The following is a 19,111-nucleotide window of genomic DNA, read 5'->3' as shown; positions in this document are numbered from 1 at the left end:
CTCTTCGATGTTTCTAACTCTCTATCTCTCTCCCTTCCTCTCTGTAAAAAATCAATAAAATATATATATAAAAAAACCATTGCCATATAAATTAGAGTTGAACTCAATCAGCTCCAAAAATACAGGGTCATCTCCTCCCTCTGGTCTAAGTATTAGGTATTCTTAGGGGACTAAGAATCTCTGTGGAGGTATGAGGTCATTCCTCATGACATGCAGGAGCCGCAAAGCACAATTTCAACACAATTGCAATTAAAGTGACTGGTTCTGGTGGGGAAGCACCCATTCGGTTTGGTCAACCGTTCCCTGACCCTCTGGTTGTTTTAGACAGCAGGGAGATAAACTCAGGCACATCAGAGGGTTGAATGTGATTTGAGGGGTGAGAGCTTCATGGAGCTCAACCCATAAGCAACACATGTTGACCAACTACATTATATAACAATCCTAGAAAATTTGCTCAGATTCTTCAGATATCAGAAAGAAAAGAAGAACCACATACACATACACACAACTACAAAACAACAACAACAAAACACACCTAAAATTAACATGGAAAGTTGTGCCTCCAAGTCCAGGAGATGCCAGATCCCAGCCCTCACTAATATTCCTGATAGGAAGCTTTTACTTACAAGTGCTTTACAGAAATGGGAAGATTTAATTAGAAAATATCCTCCTAAAAATGGCCAAAATGCAGTTTTATTTGTGTGCCTAAATTAATTTTGGGGCATGCAATAAAAATTAGGAAAATGCCAGGTCTAACATTAAACTGTATTAATGAATGGAAGCATTTCTTGATTTGGAAATCAGGAGATTCTAAGAAGCACATATAAATTCTTTTAAAAACAATAAAGGAATTAGAAATTTTAGCGATTGTCTCTGAACTCTTCTGAAGGTAATAAATGCCAACACCCCATTTATCCACCTTCTAGAGCTCCCCCACTATATCCTTTGCCGTATCCCACCCTTCTTCCTTTCCCTTCAGTTTCCTCCACTATCACTTCCTACTGACTTAAGAAAAAATGAGAAAAGGAATTCTAACAACTCCCTTTGGAGAAAAGCTTGTCTCAGCAAGAGAAGAACCAGCAACTTTTCCTGATTTTCTCAATGACCTTGATGGGTTCACAAAGGCATTTAACTGTTAGAATATGTAATCCTGGCTATTCTAACCAATTTCAATTAATATAGCTAATGGTTTTTGTCAGCAAAAGTAACACAATTTCTAAATAATGTTTTCAAGAAAATTCCTGTAGAGAAATCTGTCCAATGTTAGAATGATAGGAAACTGAAATAGGATGTGGAAAAACAACAACAAACAAACCACACACACACACACACACACACACAAATATAGGGTTGATTCATGGGTGTTTCCCCTTCTCACTGATAGTTTGGGAGCAGGTGAAATTATCATAGAAAGAGAAGCCACTAAGAGCCCTGTAGATACTGGGGCTACTCTATTTGTTCCTAACCACATCCAACTAATTGTCTTCTCCTTCAGAGTAAAGCTTCTGTGCAAATGGCAGGAATATTTAACCAATGTCTGTTTTTAATCAAAACCTGTTTCCAACTAGGGAATATTATAGCAGTATTAGCAAGTGTCTATCTTTGCTAATAAACTCTGCCCCAATTCAGCTGATAGGGAGAGGTATTTAGTTTGTTTATTTGTTTGTTTTATGAAATCAGTGAAACCCACACATGCTTTTTCCAGAAGGGTAATATGTATTTAGAAATAATTGAACACGTTACTGAGGCCAACAGAGCCTGAGATGAACCCAGCGGTGTGTCCTCAAAGTTGGGGTCCTAGCTGCAACCAGGTTTCCTCATGGGCTCTGGAAAAGGATCTGCTGGTGGAATCATGCACAGACATGAAGAGGCATGGGGGAGATGGTGAGCATTCAGCAGGTAAGATAAGCCTTTGGCCAGTTTTTGTCTGAAAAGGAGCCCAGAATTGGAACCACATGCATGCACCTTTGTCCAAGACCCACCCAGGGCGGAGGGAGCAGGGCCCCTTTGCTGTGAGGTCAGGCTTATGCAGTTCTGAACCCAACCCTCAATGGAAAATTGGGAAACTGATGTCCATAGAGTGGCAGATATTCCCCAATGTCCATGACATTCAGAGCCCACATTTCAGGAATGTTCAGATCTTCCAGGCCAAGGCTCCCACCTCTCCAACAGAGTTGGTCTGGGCATTAGAAATCCTGACATACTGGGAAGCTCCCGCTTGTTCCTCCATATCTAGGGGTCAGGGGGCGCTTTGCTGTGGGACCCAGAAAGAGCACTAGCCCTTTTTTTTTTACTAAGAGAAATATTTGTATTATTTTATTTCATTATGGTTTAAAGTATAACATATGTTTCCTTTTTTCGCCATGGACCTCTCTCCATCCACTCCCACCCCCCCAGCACATACCCCTACCCCCTCAATGTCTGTGTCCATTGATTATGCTTATATGCATGCATTCAAGACCTTTGCTTGATCTCTTACTCTCTCCCCCACTCTCCCCTGCCTTCCCGCTGAGGTTTCAGGGTGTGCTTTCTGGTCTGTTTGAGGCTTCTATGTCTCTGGGTCTATTTTTGTTCATCAGTTTCTGTTATTCATTATATTCCACAAATGAATGGGACTGTGTGATATTTATTTTAATCTGACTGGCTTATTTCACTTAGCATAATGCTCTCCATGTCCATCCAAGCTGTTGTGAATGGTCAGAGTTCTTTCTTTTTTACAGCAGCCTAATATTCCATTGTGTAGATGTACCACCATTATTTCCACTCCTCTGCTGATGGGCACTTAGGCTGATGGGCAATTAGGCTGTTTCCAAATCTTAGCTATTGTGCTGCTATGAACACAGGGGTGCATATATGCTTTCTGATTGGTGTCTCTGATTTCTTGGGATATTTTCCTAGAAGGGGAATTACTTGGTCAAATGGGAGTTTCATTTTTAATATTTCAAATAAGCTCCATACTGTTTTCCACAATGGCTGCACCAGTCTACGTTCCCACCAGCAATGCACAATCATTCCTTTTTTTCCACCTAATCACCAGCATTTGCCCTTTCTTCATTTGTTGATGATAGCCAATCTGACCAGTCTGAGATGGTATCCCATTGTGTTTTATTAAAAATATATTTTTATTGATTTCAGAGAGAAAGAGAAACATCAATGATGAGAGAATCATTGATTGGCTGCCTCCTGCATGCCCCCTGTTGGGGATCAATGCCCAAAACTGGGCATGTGCCCATGACCGGAATTGAACCCGGGACCTTTCAGTCTGAAGGCCAACACTCTATCCACTGACTAAACCGGCTAGGGCCCTCGTTGTTGTTTTGTTTTGCATCGCTCACATGATTATTGACTTTAAACATGTTTTCATAGGGCCATGAAACATATGAAAACGGAACTTTTTTTCTTGTGACTAATAAAAAGAATTTTATTCAACTCACTGAAGTCACATGTCCACATACAACCATCTTCACTCTGGCCAGGCCAGTGAGCTGTGCTGATCAATCCACTCGGGGGCCTTGACCCACACTCCCCAGACCACCTGGATATGGAAATTGGCAGCTGTTAGAAAGGGGACAACGGAAGTCATGTCCCACACAGGCCATTGTCAAATAAACTGTCAACTTCTGGTTTCCACTCTGACATATGAGCTTGGAAGTTCTTACTCTCATCCTTACAATAAGAAAAAAGATGAACAATCCAAAAACTCAGGAAGTCATTTCAGTTCCACCAGATCATTGAAGTTATATGGCTATGAAATTAACCTTTGCCTCTGCAAACCACTGTATTCAGGCTTTGTTAACACAATACAACCTAGCATTAGCATTTGTGTGTGTGCACACACAATCTCTCTCTCTCTCTCTCTCTCTCTCTCTCTCTCTCTCTCTCTCTCACACACACACACACTAAATAAAATGACTCTGGGTGGAATTAAAAGGAAAACAGACACTGAGAAGGTAACAATAGGAAAAAAAAGAGGTTGTAGACATTTTTGCCTGGTGACATTCCTCCTCCTACTTTATAGCTACTACCCTTCATGAGCCTGAATATTGCTAAGAAGCAATATTTTGCAGGCAGTAAAGAGACAGGATCTAACAGGCACAATGACGTATCCAGGATCAAGTAGAGGTAAGAATGAGGGGTTCAGAGACGGAGAGGCATTGTTTGGACTGTCGGGCCTTGGAGGGAAGGTAGGGGAGGGTGGAGGTAAGGAGGAGAGATCAACCAAAGGACTTATATGCAAGCATATAGGCCTAACCAATGGACACCAACAATGGGGGGGGGGGGCTGAGAGCATGAGCGGGGGAGTAGGGGATAATGTGGGGATAAGGACACATATGTAATATCTTAATCAATAAAAAATATATATAAGAAAAGAATGAGGGTTTGAATCTGAGTCCAGGTATGTCTCTCAAACTTAGTACCCTGACTGCAGCTAGACCTTGTGGAGAGGGTGTGTTCGTGTCACTGTGTACACTGTTGGTGTTCCATGGAGAAGGTAGGTGAGCAGTCAGCAGCTCATAGGACTATCTATAGCTGTTATTAGGTGAGGGGAGTCAGGGAGGCAATTCCAAGAAGTGAGGTCACTTCCTAATAGAACTTGGAACCCCCGTAACCAGGCACCCACTTTCGAGCAACTGCCCAACTGCCACTCACTTGGCAAGAGACAGTTGACAGTTCAACATGTTCTCTTGTTGTGTTCCCAGTTATCGGGGCTCTGGTTCCCAGAGACCACGCAGGGAGAGTTGTTCCAGATTCTGTAGACAGTTCAACACTCGTGCCCGTCATCTCTGGCCATTTTCAAGAAGATCCCCTCAGGTAAGTGAAGGTGGCCTGGGTCAGAACCATTCACGCCAGGCCAGCCTCCTCTGTGGGCCATCGATGTGCAGCCCACATCCCTCCCCTTCATGAGGTGGGAAGAGGGACCTGAAGGGAGAACCGCGGGGCAGGAACAGTTTTTGGAGCAGTGGATAATGTAGAGGTCCTGCTGTGATCACATCCCAGGTCAGGGCAGGCAGGTGGAGATGGGGCTCCAGAAGCGTCCCTTATCTGTGCCAATGGGAGTCCCAGGCCCTCAGGCTGTCAAGCCTTTTCCTTGCCAGTAGAGGTCTCAGTAGATCATATTCTGTGTGTCTGGAGTGAGGGTCACAAGTTTTAGAGAACCAGCAAAACAGGGCTCTGAGGTTTTCCCCTGGTGACTGGGAACTGTCTTTATAGAGCTCCGCACAGGAGAACAGACCTGAGCCAACAGATGGGGTCCTCAACTCCATGCCCTTGCAGGAGGCACAGATACCTGATATATCCTCAAGCCGGAAACACCGCCTCAGGGTGAGTGTAGGTGCCCAGTTGACCCAAACTCCTGAGCCTCAGGGAGTCAACAGGACCCAGGTTCCAGAAGGCAACCTGCTACTACACTGAGATCCCTCCTAGTGTCCAGTACCCAAAGGAATCTGGGTCCTCGTCTCCTCCATGTCAGGAGCTGGGGCCTCCCAAGGCTGCACATTGTATGGGGACCGGGACTGCTTATCACGGAGATCCATGTCTTTATTGCTGTGGGATCTGGACCTTAAAACCTTCCATTGCCATGACAACGGTGCCACCCTAAACATACCACATGTCCTAATATCCAGACCCTCCACCCCAGGAAAAGCCTCTGTGTTCTCATCTTACACTGGGATGTTCTGTCAGAAATTGCATTGGTGACACTGTTAATACAAGCATGTGCTGTCTGTCCTCTGCTAAGAAAATGACCTAAGATACTAATGTGTTTCATATTCCTCACCGGCAATTCTAATTTTCCTGCCAAGAACCTTTTCTCTTATTAATGTGATAAACTTTCAGAGCTGTGAAAAGTTTGTGTGTTCATTTGATCCAAAGTGTCGACAATTGCGAGTGAGCAAAATCTCAATGGGTTGAGAGAATGACAATTTTGCACCTTATTTTGTACATTACAAGAAAAAGTGCACACTTTTGTGGGTTCCATGAAATCCATGGGTGATAGATTAGGGAGAGAGGAGAAAACATAGTGGAGACACTTCTGTGATTGGATAAAGGGTAAAATGATAGGCACATTTTTCTTTTACATAGATGGATATAGGATAGTTTCAAGTCAACAATGAACTCAATAACAAAGAAGGGATCTCTGATCTCCACAAAGCACAGAATGGTGCCTGTGCCTGAGGTGTCCAAAATAAGGAAAATCCAACGATATGTTATCATAGAGACAAAAAGGCAGTACACTGACTCAGTTAAGTTAAAGATTGACCTTTGTCAGGGTAGATTCCAGACAAGGATCTGACTACCCATCATGAGCTCCTTTTAGTTAGTGTTTTAATTTCAGACATCCTTTGTAGTTACTGAAGTTCTCTGAGTTTGCAAGGCTGCCTTGCAGGACTTCCCTGAGATAGTCAGGTTAGCATGGGGCCCCTTTTTCATTCACACATCCTCCTTTTGTTCATAAATCAATACAAATTATGCATTGATGATGAGTGTTAGTGTTATGTCTTGCTGACCAATGGACCATACGGGATAAGGTAAGACTATAACCTTAAATGGCATTCAAAGTGGAATTTTTATTATTAATCAAAATAAAAAGGCAGGTGCATGGGAGGCCATGAGATTCTATATGTCCTTGTTAAAAAATAGTCTGTATCAATTTAATATTTTGAGCTAACATGAGCAGAATCCCTTTGCTGCTTGTCTTAAGTTTTGGTATTTTGCATCTAGTATAACATTTACATACCAGGAACAAAAGCAACAACATTAAAGCAGGAACACTGTATAGGAATAGAAAATGTGTACTACTAGACAAGAAAGCGCCTAAGGGAAATAAGCATCCCAGCCAACCAAAAAACACTTTGCATGTATTTTCATAATTGTTTATTAAGCTAATTATATGTTTCCTTCTTCATCCACTGCCCCTTGTACTTATGCTATGTTTGGCCAGATGAATTAAGACTCTCTACTATTTCCTTATCATGACTGATCATTCGAATGTACTTGTCTAGTAGGTGGGAAAAATTAGCAGATATAGAAATTTAGCTTTTCATATGTAATAAGTAGTGTGATAACAAAATAAAACAGTTGATGTACATTTAATCAATAACAGTTAGGAGATAGAAGAACAAGGTTTGAGCAGCAGTAATTTGTCAGCATCCAGGCCTTGTTGACTTCTTGGGAAAGCTGTCAGCCCCCAGGGCCAGTGGTTTCTCATCCTTGAAAAGTCTTCAGTCTCCATGGTGGATGGAGGGCAGTGTCAGTGACAGATGTCCATTTGTGGTTAGGCCTCTAATAAGGTAACATCCTTTTTAACAGCTCCGAGAGAGTCTTTAATTTATGTGTTTCAATAAACAAAATATCCTGGTTGTAAGTTTTGGTCCTTGAAGTCTTTGTCTCTTGGGATTACTGTGAAATGAATGTCACTAATGTGTCATTCCCTATAACCTTCTTAGTGAGTCATGGAGAGTAATGTAGAATGTCTGCTTTTAGTTTTCCTTATATTTGGAAAACAAAATGATTTAAAAATCAGCAGTATTTTAAACAGAGTCATAACAATAATATCCATCTTCCTTTCATTTAGTTCCCTACCCATTTTGTTGTTTATCCTGGTTATTTGCTAGTATTTTCATGAATTCAGTTATTCCTTAGAGTTCTATACTTCCTCATTCATTTCAAAGATGTGACCTGCATAGAAACCTGTTACTTACAGTAAGTCAAGCCCTGACTGGTTTGGCTCAGTGGTTGGAGCGTAGGCCTGAGGACTCAAGGGTCCCAGGTTCAATTCAGGTCAACGGCATGCACATTGGTTGTGGGCACATCCCCATAGGGAGTGTGCAGGAGGCAGCTGATCAATATTTCTCTCTCATCAATGTTTCAAACTCTCCATCCCCCTCTCTTCCTCTCTGTAAAAAATCAATAAAATATATTAAAAAAATAAAAAATAGAGTAAGGCAAGAGTCCTTTTCATTAATTTTTCTAAAGATGTAACATATTTGAAAATGCAGTAAAGTAAAACAATATCTATGAATGACAAAACCAAGTGGTATGGTTGTAGTTTTGATTGCAATGCAATTAATTAAAAACACTGCTTTTTTTGGTAAACTATAACATTTCAATGCAATAATTTTTGGAGAATAATTCTGTAAAATTACAGAAAATGATAGCAAAAAATATATATATGTATATGTATATATTTGAATTCAATACACAATTTCAATATAAAAAGAACAAATAATATGTAAGATTTTCAAACATTGCCATGGCTCCTTGTATTGAGAATTTGTTATACTTCATATAAACTTCCAATGTTTGTGCCACAAATACCCGTAGTCGAACTGCCAGACACCCTCACAGGGAACCATCCTCTTGGCTGGCCTGGTGTCGCTGACACCAAGACAACTGTCACACCAGAGAATTTCCTATTTGTAATTTCCTTTGAATCTCTGTACGTTCCTTCCTAGGGCAGGTTGAAATCTTCAGAACATCCATTTCAATAAAAATAGATGGACACAAAGAGCGCAGTTATTTTTATGTTTTAATTTGATAAAGCTTCTCAGGAAATTTCAAGCATATTAAGTAGTCCTAAATTAGTTAAAAACATTTCTCTAATAAGGAGAGAATATAAATCCCTGAGGTATTCCAGGGCCCATTGGATTTGACTCAAAGTCACCTCCTGTTTAAAAAATCTCTTACAATGGAATCTTTGGGGAGGTTGCAAATATACTTGTGCAAAAGATTATACCATGCACTTTTTGTAAATCTAAGTAAAGCAAACACAGAATTAGGGTAATAACTCTAAAAGATATTAATCATCCTTGCAAACAGTTGTAATATTAAATATTTTTTCCAGACTACAGACTTTGCCTTAATTTACGTAAGCATTTAATCTTTGCAGGCCAATAAAAGAGTATATCCTAGTCATGTCATATGGAGGCTGACAATTCACCACACATAACACATAGATGAACACATATCACACAAAGACTATACACATAATTTGAATTACTGTTTTAGGCAGAGAAATACAAGATTATTTTTATATAAAACTTTCACAAAATTTTATAGCCTACACCCCCTTTTACAAACCTTTCCTCAAATTTCACAAACCTTCTTACCCATTCAGAAATAACTATCCTTAGAGAAACTTACATTTGCCATTTTCCTTCAAATAAGATTCTCCATACCTCAAGCCTTCTATTGTCACAACTATATAATTTTTCCAACTGAACTGGAACTGTTAACTCTTAGGAGCCTTAATTTCCAATGATAAGCACACAAGTGAACAACCAGCATTCCTTAGACTGACGATGATGAACATATTTTAATTACACTCTTACATTCAAAAAACACACCTTCAACAAAGCACAAAACATTACGTCAACAGCTCCAAATCCATTTTACAGCCTGTCTGTAATAAAAACCCAAAAGCAGGTGAACATTAGAGTTGTCTAGACTCAATATGTCAGTATTTCCTTTTGTTTCAAAATATGTAGATATTTAATAACTTTCATTAAATCTTACTATGTTAGAAAGAAATAGTTCGAATAAGCTAAAGTGATTTGTGTAGGTGGGTAAGGTATTATTTTTCTATTGGGATAAGACATATCTTCCAGAGATTTGTATTTTAAAAATGGCCAAGAGGAGAGGTCTTGGTGAACTCAGGTATTTACACTTCAAAGATTCTGGGACTTTGGTTGCATGAAGCCAATTATCTATAAGCCTCTGAAATGAATAGGGAGGTTTAGGGAAGGTAAAAGGACTTGGTGGCCTTTGAATTGCTTCTGGAGGCAAACCTCTGGTCCTGTGAAGACTTCATTTGTAAAAAAGGATAGTCATTTGCAATACCTCAGGGACTGGGTTGCCACCCAAATGTTGGCACGGAACTGGCAAATTCATTCGCCCATTTTTGGATTGTTACTTTCTATTAGGGAACATTTTTCTAGTTTCCAGAAAGCACACAACTCTGAGAGGTATAAAGGCTTTCAGAAATATGAATCCTCCGTCTGTCTCCCCTGGGAATGGCAACACAGGTCCCAGCTGCAAGATAGTCTTAAAGTTAATGGTGCCAAACCTCTCCATTACCCACTTTATATTGCGACCAGGTAGGTGGTGTGACAAAAGAAGACTGGATTCTTTCTTGAGGCTCTCAGGGTCCAGTTTCTCCCATTTGGTGAATATGTACCCCAAAAGAGAACTCTCAAGTCACTGTGGGCTGGTTTTCCATCTTTAGACAGACATATGAGCAAGCCTAGTGTTAGAGGCATGTCTGCATATCTCTGGGCAGTTTAGGGCCATTCTGAGTAGGGTGGGTACCCTGTTAAGCCATCTCTCAGGCTCTCGTGGAAGATAATGATGAAGAAGAGGTGATTAGCAAACATTTGGTCAGTCTCAAGGTTAGTTTCCTCCTGGAAGGTCCCTTAAAAATCATTACTTTCCCTTTTGGTTCAGTATCTGGTTCATTTATTCTAAGTATATATGTTACTATTCTGGAAAAAGCATATGTCAGCATCACTGATTTCATTAAAAAGAAAAAAAAAAACCTCACTCACTTAACAGGTGAATTGGGGAAGATTTGATAAGCAAACCATATATATTCCCATAACATTCCCTAGATGGAAGGAAACAGGTTTTGATTAAAAAACAGACATTTGTAGGGAAGCTTTATTCTGATGGTGAAACGAAATATTGGTTGTGGTTAAGACCAAATAAAGTAGCTTCAGTATATACAGGGTACTTAGTGGCTGCTCCCTCTTCCCCTTTTTCAAAAAATAGATTTGTATTGATTTCTGAGAGGAAGGGAGAAGGAGAGACAGAAACATCAATGATGAGAGAAAATCATCAATTGGCTGCCTCCTGCACGACCCCTAATGGGGATAGAGCCCGCAACCTGGGCATGTGCTCTTGACCAGAATCCAACCTGGGACCGTTCAGTCTGCAGGTGATGCTCTATCCGCTGAGCCAAACTGGCTAGGGCAGTGGCTTCCCTTTTAATGATAATTTAAAATGCTCCCAAAGTATCAGTGAGAAGGAAAAACACGCTTGGAGCAGCCCTCTGCTTGTTTTTGTTGGTTTCCTTTTTCTAAATCCTATTTCAGTTTCCTATATCCCTAAAGTGTGGAGGCTTCTCTATAGGAGTTTTCTATAAACCTTATTTAGTAATTCTCTTGATTTTGCTCCCAGAAACCAGGAGTTTATTAATTGCAATAGGTTAAAATAGCCAGGATTACATGTTCTATCAATTAATTTTCTCTGTGAACCAATCAGGGCCATTGAGAAAATGGAGAATGTTTGCTGATTCCACTCTGGCTGAGAGCAGCTTTTCTCCAAAGGGACTTGCCAGAATTCCTATTCTCATTTTCCCTTAAGTCAGTAGGGAGGGGGAGTGGAGGAGACAGAAGGGGAAGGAAGAAGGGAAGGGAAGGAACACATCTGGACAAGGAAGCTCAAAGAGCAAAAGATATAGTGGACGTGCTATAGAAGGGGGAGGATGGGGTGTTAGCATGTATTAGCTTCAGGAGAGTGTGAAGATAATCTCTGAAGTATCTTGTTCATTTATTTTTTAAAGAGAATTTATCTGTGCTTCTCCTTAGAAGTTTCCAATTTCCAAATCAAGATATGCGTCCTATTCACTCAATCGGTTTAATTTTCAGGCCGACATTTTTCTAGTTTTTTGTTTGTTTTGTTTTGCCGGCACAAAATTAATTTAGGCACCCAAAGACAACTGTATATTGGCCATTTTTAGTTGATATTTTCTAGTTAAATCTTCCTACATTTACATTTCTGTAAAGCACTTGCAAGTCAAGGCTTCCTATCAGGAATATTAATGAGGGCTGGAGTCTGGGAGTTCCCAGCCATGAAGGCACAACTTCCCATGTTAATTATAGGTGTGCTTGTTGTTGTTGTTATTGTTGCTTGGTATCTGCAGAGTCTCCGCACATTTTCTAGGAGTGTTATGTAGTGGGTTAAAGTTTGTTGCTTTATGGGTTGAGCTGTAAGATGCTCACTCCCCTGGAGTCTCATTCAACCTTCTTATGTGCCTCAGTTTCTCTCCTTGCTGACTACAACAACCAGAAGGGCTACCAGCACAGCTGGACTGCACCTGATTAGTGCTCCCAATTGAAGAGCCAATTAGCTTAATTGCAGTTGTGTGGGAATTTCCATATGGGGCTCCTGCATGTCATGAGGAATGACCTCTGACAAACCCGCAAAGATCATCTAAGAACATCTGAGATTCTTGCAGGAAGGAGGATTTCCCCTTCATCTTTTAAGCTGAACAAGTTCAGCCCTCACTTGTGCAGCTAAGGTGTTTACCCAGACTCTCAAAAGGCAAATCCTATAGAAAAGCCAGGGGTAAAAACCAGTCCCATTTTCCCTCCTCTCTCTCCTTAGCCTGGAATCTATCAACTGGTAACCTTTGTTCCACCAAGAGTATTACAAAATATGGCTCACATAAAGTCAGCAGCACAAGCAAGGGAAGGTCCTGAGTCCAAGAGACAACTCTCACAAGTTCACCCGACAGGCAGGGAACTGGTGCGTCAATGGACCCTTTGCTGGATGCCAGCACCAGGTGTAGGTCTGCAGGGTGGTGCTGGGTGAGATTTTCTGGGATCCTGCTGTGTTGTGCCAAGTAATTGTCAATGTAAGAAGCATTCAAAACAGTGAACAATTGTTGAGATTTTATCTGAGCCAAACGGTCATTTGCCTTGAATCAAAATCTCAATGGATTGAAATAATGCTCTGGAGAATGGCAGTTTTCACCTTATTTTAGATATTACAATCAGAAGTGGAGACGTATGTGGTTGCATGAAATCCATTGGTGATAGATTGGATTAAAAGTACAATGACAGACACATACTTCTTTCCCATAGGGGGATATAGGATAGAACAGCCAACAATGAACTCAATAACAATGAGGGGGTTTGTGGTCTCCACAGAGCACAGAGTGTTCAAAAAAAGGAAAATTCCTTTGACATTCCAAAGCTATGTTCTTGTAGATTCCAAAGGACAGTAGAAAGTCTCCGTTAAGGTAAAGAATGACCTTTTTTAGAGAAGATTCCTGCCTAGGTTCCAGTGACCCACCATAAACAGCTTTTAGTTAAAAAGTTTTACCTTCAGAACATCCTTTGTGATAACTTTCGGTCTCTGAGTTTAAAAGACCACCACCCAGGCCTTCCCTGACCTAATCACAGGTTAGCGAGTGGCCACTTTTTGTGTGGCTGGAATCTCCTTCGATCACTCATGCCCCACTTCTGCCACCAATCATGTCCCTCCTCTGTCCCACCACAGGAGGAAAAACCATCAACCCTGAGTAGGAAAAGGACCGGTAGGGTGCCAGGAGCTACAGCTTCCTCACAAAGTCTGGGCCTGGCCAGCACGTCCACAGTGCTCAAAACACAGGTCCCCCAGAACCTGTTTGCCACCTGGGAGGTGGACTGCTCCAGCCCCAGCTACGTGCCCAGGTGGTGTAGTCTCACTTTAAAGAAACTAGTGATCGTCAAGAAGCTGGCCAAGGACCTCAACTCCGTGGTAATTTCCGTGAAGATGCGGGACTCCAAGGGCATCCTGAGGTCCCAAGAGATTGTGCTGCCCCGCAGTAGACCAGTGCAGACCAACCTGGCGCTGACCTTCTCCCTGCAGTACAACCACTTCCTCAAGGGAGAAGGGAACAAGCTACTGATCATGCTGGAGCAGAGAAAGTGCTCTAAGAACAGAAATGTCCTGGGCTACGAGACACTGGCCACTGGTGCCATCCATATGGCTGACGTCATGCAGCGAAACCCCAAGTGTGGCCAGATGGTGAGCCTCTGCCGCAGCATCAAGGAACCCTCCACTACTGTGGCCGAGATCTGGATCTCCTCCCTGTGCAGTCAGCCCATCGAACACAAGGACAGTGCCATGCAGGTCAGCCCTAAGGCCAAGTCGGCAGGTAACGACGTGGGGCAGGATGAGTGCTCCTTTTCTGAGCTGCAGCCCAGCTGCAGGGGAAAGCACAGACAGGACCCGCACAAGGATGACTTGGAGAAGGGGAAGCCAAAGAAGCAGCGGCAATCAATACGAGGGAACTTGAAACAGAAAGTCCTGGCGCTGTTTCACAGGTCCAAAGGGTCAGAGAGGGACCTTGGGTCTGACATGAGGGGGAAACACAGGAAAAGTGACCCATACATGGAGGAGGATGAGAGCGTCCTCAGCATCCCCAGGCCCAAGCTCAGGCCATACTTTGATGGCCTGTCAGACTCCAGTTTGCAAACAGAGATGTGGGGCAGCCCCAGTGACAGGACCCAAACAGAGCCTCTGAGTCTGCCCCACACGCCTGAGAATTCCTGGGCCCGGGGAGGCAAGCAGCCAAGTGAGAGGGACAATGAATTTGTGGCCCACAGCACACCCACCAGCAAGGTGGACAAGATCCAGATCTCCTCCCTGTCCAGGCCACCCATCGACCATGAGGACAGCGCCAGGCAAGCCAGTCCCAAGGCTGAGTCCTCGGACAACTACACTGAGTGCAAGTGTGAGAGCTTCTTTTCACAGCTGGAGGCCAGCTACCATACCGCTGACCAGGAGGAGGATGACTTTGATGAGGGGAATCTCATATTCACAAGGAGCACCCTGACCAGGCAACAGAACTACCACCAGAAAGTCCTGTTATGGCTGCACACAGTCCAAGTGTCGGAGGAGGTCCTGGACCCTGAGCAGGACCATGGGGAGCATGTCCCGGAGGTGGAGGAGGACCTGGACCTCCTGTATGACATGCTGCAGAACCCCAGTGACAGTGGCCCAGACACTGAGGACGATGGCAGCGTCCTCAGCACGCTCAAACCTAGGCTCAGGCCATACTTTGAAGGCCTGTTTAGCGGCCCAGACGTGAAGGACAATCACAGTGTCCTCAGCAGCCCCAATCCCAACCTCAGGCCACACATGGAAGGCCTGTCAGACTCCAGCTTGCAGATGGAGATGTGGGGCCTCCACAGCGCCAGGATCCAAAAGGAGCCTCTGAGTTTGGCCCACCTGCCTGAGAATACGAGGGCCCCGGGAGGCAAGCAACCAAGCCACAGTGACTCCAAACTTGTGGCCTACAGCACAGCCACCACTAAGATTCGAATGGCCTCCCTGTCCCGCCAGCCTATCGATGATGAGGCCACTGACATGCAGGCCAGCACCAAGGCCCAAACCTCGCATAACGACTTCGCAGGCACATCTGAGAGCTGCTTCTTGGAGCAGGCGGCCAGCTACAAAGCCGTCCACAGGCAGTCCCAGGAGGACAAAGGGAATCTGATAGTAAGAAGGAGGGGCATGACCAGGCAAGAGAATTACCACCAGAAAGCCATGGCATCTATGCTCATGGCCCAAGTGTCAGAGAAGGTCGTATCCTCAGAACAGGCCCTTGTGAGGCATGTGCCCAAAGTGGAGAAGGCTCTGGACCGTCGGTGTGACATTGTGCTGAGCTCTAGTGACAGTAGCCTCGACATGGAGGAGGATATCAGTGTCCCCAGCACCCCAAAGCCCAAACTCAGGCGATACTTTGACAGCATGTCAAGTGACAGTGGCTCTGACTCAATGGCCCACAGAATTCGCTCCCCTGGGAAGCAGCTGGCACAGCTGGAGGACAACCGGGAGGCAGGGTCCTCCTCGCAGCATTGGTTCACCAAGAAGCTGCCATCCATAGCGCGCTTCACCAAGTCTCTAGTCATGCCCTCCAGCAGGTCCAAGAGGAAGCAGGCTGGCCGCCGGGGCTGCGACACAGCCCTGAATGAGTGGGTCAACAGACTGGACAACGAGAGCCCAGACCCACAGAGCCAGTGGCAGATCCCCAGGAAGCCCGTGTGTGACCAGCTCCACAACATCCTCATTTCCCAGGACAAGATGCCCGAGAACATCATCCTGGTCAACACCTGCGACTGGCAGGGCCAGTTACTTTCGGACATCCTGCAGGGGCACACGCTGCCCGTGGTGTGCACTTGCTCCACAGATGACGTCCAGGAGGCCTTCAGCATCATCGTGTCACACATGCAGAGATACTGCAACTGCAATTCCCAGGCCCTGACGCCTGTGAAGATGGCGGTGGCAGGGGCACAGCCCTACTTCAACGCTGTGCTGCGGGTCTTTGTGGAGCAGCTGTCCCAGCAGCCACCCCAATGGCTAGAATACATGCGCTTCCTGGTCATCCCGCTGGGTTCCCACCCCTTGGCCAGCTACCTGGGCTCCATGGATTGCCGCTACAAGAACCTCTTCCAGGACCTGTACTGGCGGGACATGTTCAACAACCTGGAGTCCCAGAACACCTTGCAGGACACACAGGACGTTGTGTTGAGAATCTCTGAGTACGTTGCAGGGGCCAACTGTGTCTACCTGCTGCCCATCGCAGAGGCCATGCTCATGTCGAAGCAGCAGCGCCCAAATGAGAAGTCCTCACAGAAGCTCATCCCCTTTGTGGGGGCAGTGAAGGTTGGAAGAGTGGAACCATCTGCAGCCATGTTAGGAGACTCAGATGATGTGGTCCCCTCATGCGCCCGTGAGCTTCTGTCCCCTACCGGGAAGGCCTCACCCAACACACTCTCCCCCCTGTCAATGAGTGGGGGCCTGCCCTCCACCAGCCAGAGTGTCCATGCAGAGATGATGGAGCTGCAGGTTGATTACTGGACAGCAGCCCAGCCAATAGATACGAAGAGAGTAGCAGAGAAGAAACACCTACCTACCAGCAAAAACACACTCAAGTGCTTCTTCCAGTCTGTTCAGGTCAGCAGGCTGCCCCGCAGTGGTGAGGGCACAGCAACACCTGCCATGGCCATGAAAGTGGTCACCAAGGAGAGGAAAAAGAAGGCGCCCATGAAAACCAAGGACGAGGATGTGGAGTGCAAAAGCCAGTGCATCCAGGGCATTGGTCGCCTGGTTTGCAAGGCCAAGCACCAGCAGAGTATGCTGCCGGTCGTCATCGATGGCGTGGAGTGGAATGACGTGGCGTTTTTCCAGTTGGCAGCCCAGTGGTCCTCCCACGTCAAGCACTTCCCCATCTGCATCTTCGCACATAACAATCCCACCTTCTAGCCCTGCCCCTCCCCCTGCCCTTCACGCTGCCTTGGCCAAGCCCAGAAGGACCCAGCCGCTTTTCTGTGAACAGTTCCGTTTACTATAGACACAGACCCTGGCAACCCATAAAGAAACCATTTTGAGTTCCAATGTGCTCACAGCCTGGAACCGAAGGGGGTTGCCCCTCACTCGGAGCTCCTCAATGAACTGTTCAGTAATCACAACGCTCTGGCGGGTGGGAGTCAGGAGGGCAGTGTTGAGCTGGAGCATCATGGAAGATATGTTTTGGCCTCAGGATGCCCAATATTCTCAGTGAGAAGGGTTCTGGCCTTAAAGACCTGCCCTTCCTGGAAGCCAGGACTCTGCTTCCCTGGGAGACAGCTCCAACCGGTGCTCAGACTCAGAGCTCAGAAGACAGAGGTCAAGGGCTAGCCTCTGATTGCAGCATTCTGAGCACAACATGGAGGCCAGTCAGGCAAGCCAACTGCGAAACAGCTGCCAACCAGCCAACTGGTCCAGCACCACCTACTCAGGGTTACCAGTGAACTTCAGCCTCACAGGCAGAAAGAAAAAAGACCTGTATGGTGCACACTCGCTAGACAACGTGGTCGATTACCTCAGGAGGGAACCCACCTTCGTTCCTGTCTGTTACTACAGAACATTTGCTACCACCCAACAGCTGTGGGACCAATTCTTTACCAGGTGAGCCCCTCCCCCTCCAGAGCACATGGCCACCAGGCCACCTGTTGGCTGTTTGCCTTCAGGTCACTGCAACTCCCTGAGTGTTTGTTCCTCTGAAACCTTGGTGAACCCGGGAGCTGGCACCTAGGGTTCTTGTAGCAACTTGCTGGGGTCCTCTCTGGTAAGTGTTCTCTGGGAGCCTAGATAGTGGAGAGGTCTGCTGGAGGGGGGATGATTTTACCAAGTGGTCATTTTCTCTCCCTGTTGCAGAAGCCACTACCAAATTTGTGATTCTCTTTGGGGCCTTAGGTTTAGCTCTTTTCTAATATTACAAAGAGATTGGTGATACTATTAGGGGTCTCTATCCCAGGTGAATCCAGAGTAGAGATGCCAGGGGTGAGCAGTGGGGCCCAGGGTCACCCAGCAATCTGAGATGGGGCTGGTTTGGGCTCATTCAATCAGCACATATATTAGAAGCTCTTCCATGTACAGAAATGTTTCTAGGCACTGAACATAAGCCAGTGCTCAGAGCAGACACCAAGCCTGCACTCCAGAGCTTCCTTCTGGTCGGGAGCGATTCAGTCACACTAGGCTGCATAGGCTCGTAGTGTCCACAGGATACCTGATGTGACTTCCTCCTGGCCTCCTCTACCTATGGCTGCATCTTCGCGTATTGTGAAGAGGATGGTAGACCTCTGTTCAGCAGAAAACGTGAGTCAGTTTCGGATCAGATCCATGAGGGGAGTATGGGCACTGTGAATTCAAGATGCTGGCAAAACCCTGGATCCCACTCATGGTGGCATTTCTGCAAGAGGGCAGAGGTCTGATGGCTTCCCTTAGAAAAAAGGACACGAGTCAGAGAGCTGTGCAAGTGGATATGGGTGGTGTGGGAAGTGGGGAGGTCAGTGGACAGAGAGCCCCTCAGACAATTCATAACCTTCCGCTCCTAATCCCACCCAGTCTGCACCCCTATCCCGGCACCTTGCTCCCTAATCTGGTAGAACCTCCTCAGTGGCAGCTTGGTGTACCCCGCCCTGTGGGAGTGGAATTTCAGTGGGAGGCAAAGAACCACACAGGACAGCTAGTGAATTAGGCAGCATGTAGGTGCAGGAGCCAAAGTTGGAGGTGATAGGAAGGCCCTGGGGTTCGTTTGTTTGTTCATTGGTCAGTATTCCTGAAGCACCTACTCTGTGCCAATGAGTGACATGAACAGGGTGGACACCATCCCTCTTAGTTCTAATGGGAGGGAACAGGGACACTGAGAGAGCATGTCAGGTTCCCGTGAAGAAGGGCACAGGTGGTTAACTCATTGATCCAGAGCTGTCAGGTGGGAGGGCTTTCTGCCAACCATTCCTGGGTGACCAGGCTCATCTCTGCCAGGACTGCCAGACTGAAGGTGGACGAGGAGGAGGTCTGG

The 19,111-nt window shown here is 45.3% G+C and overlaps 1 protein-coding gene across 1 annotated transcript; it reads left to right on the top strand.

The window, feature by feature from the left end:
- The first annotated feature begins 13,533 nt into the window (after nt 1–13,533).
- LOC138994827 (phosphofurin acidic cluster sorting protein 2-like) lies at nt 13,534–17,031 on the top strand. Its single transcript, XM_070395020.1, has 5 exons — nt 13,534–14,087; nt 14,245–14,246; nt 14,648–14,830; nt 14,912–15,031; nt 15,521–17,031. Exons 1-5 carry the CDS (start codon nt 13,534–13,536, stop codon nt 17,029–17,031), a joined length of 2,370 nt encoding a protein of 789 aa, XP_070251121.1.
- The last annotated feature ends 2,080 nt before the right edge of the window (nt 17,032–19,111 follow it).

The sequence above is a fragment of the Myotis yumanensis genome, unplaced genomic scaffold (genome assembly GCF_028538775.1).
Source record: "Myotis yumanensis isolate MYYU_CA2020_CCGP unplaced genomic scaffold, mMyoYum1.0.hap1 SCAF_16, whole genome shotgun sequence".
In the NCBI taxonomy this organism is placed as follows: domain Eukaryota; kingdom Metazoa; phylum Chordata; class Mammalia; order Chiroptera; family Vespertilionidae; genus Myotis; species Myotis yumanensis.
This window is presented reverse-complemented; position numbering and strand designations above follow the sequence as displayed.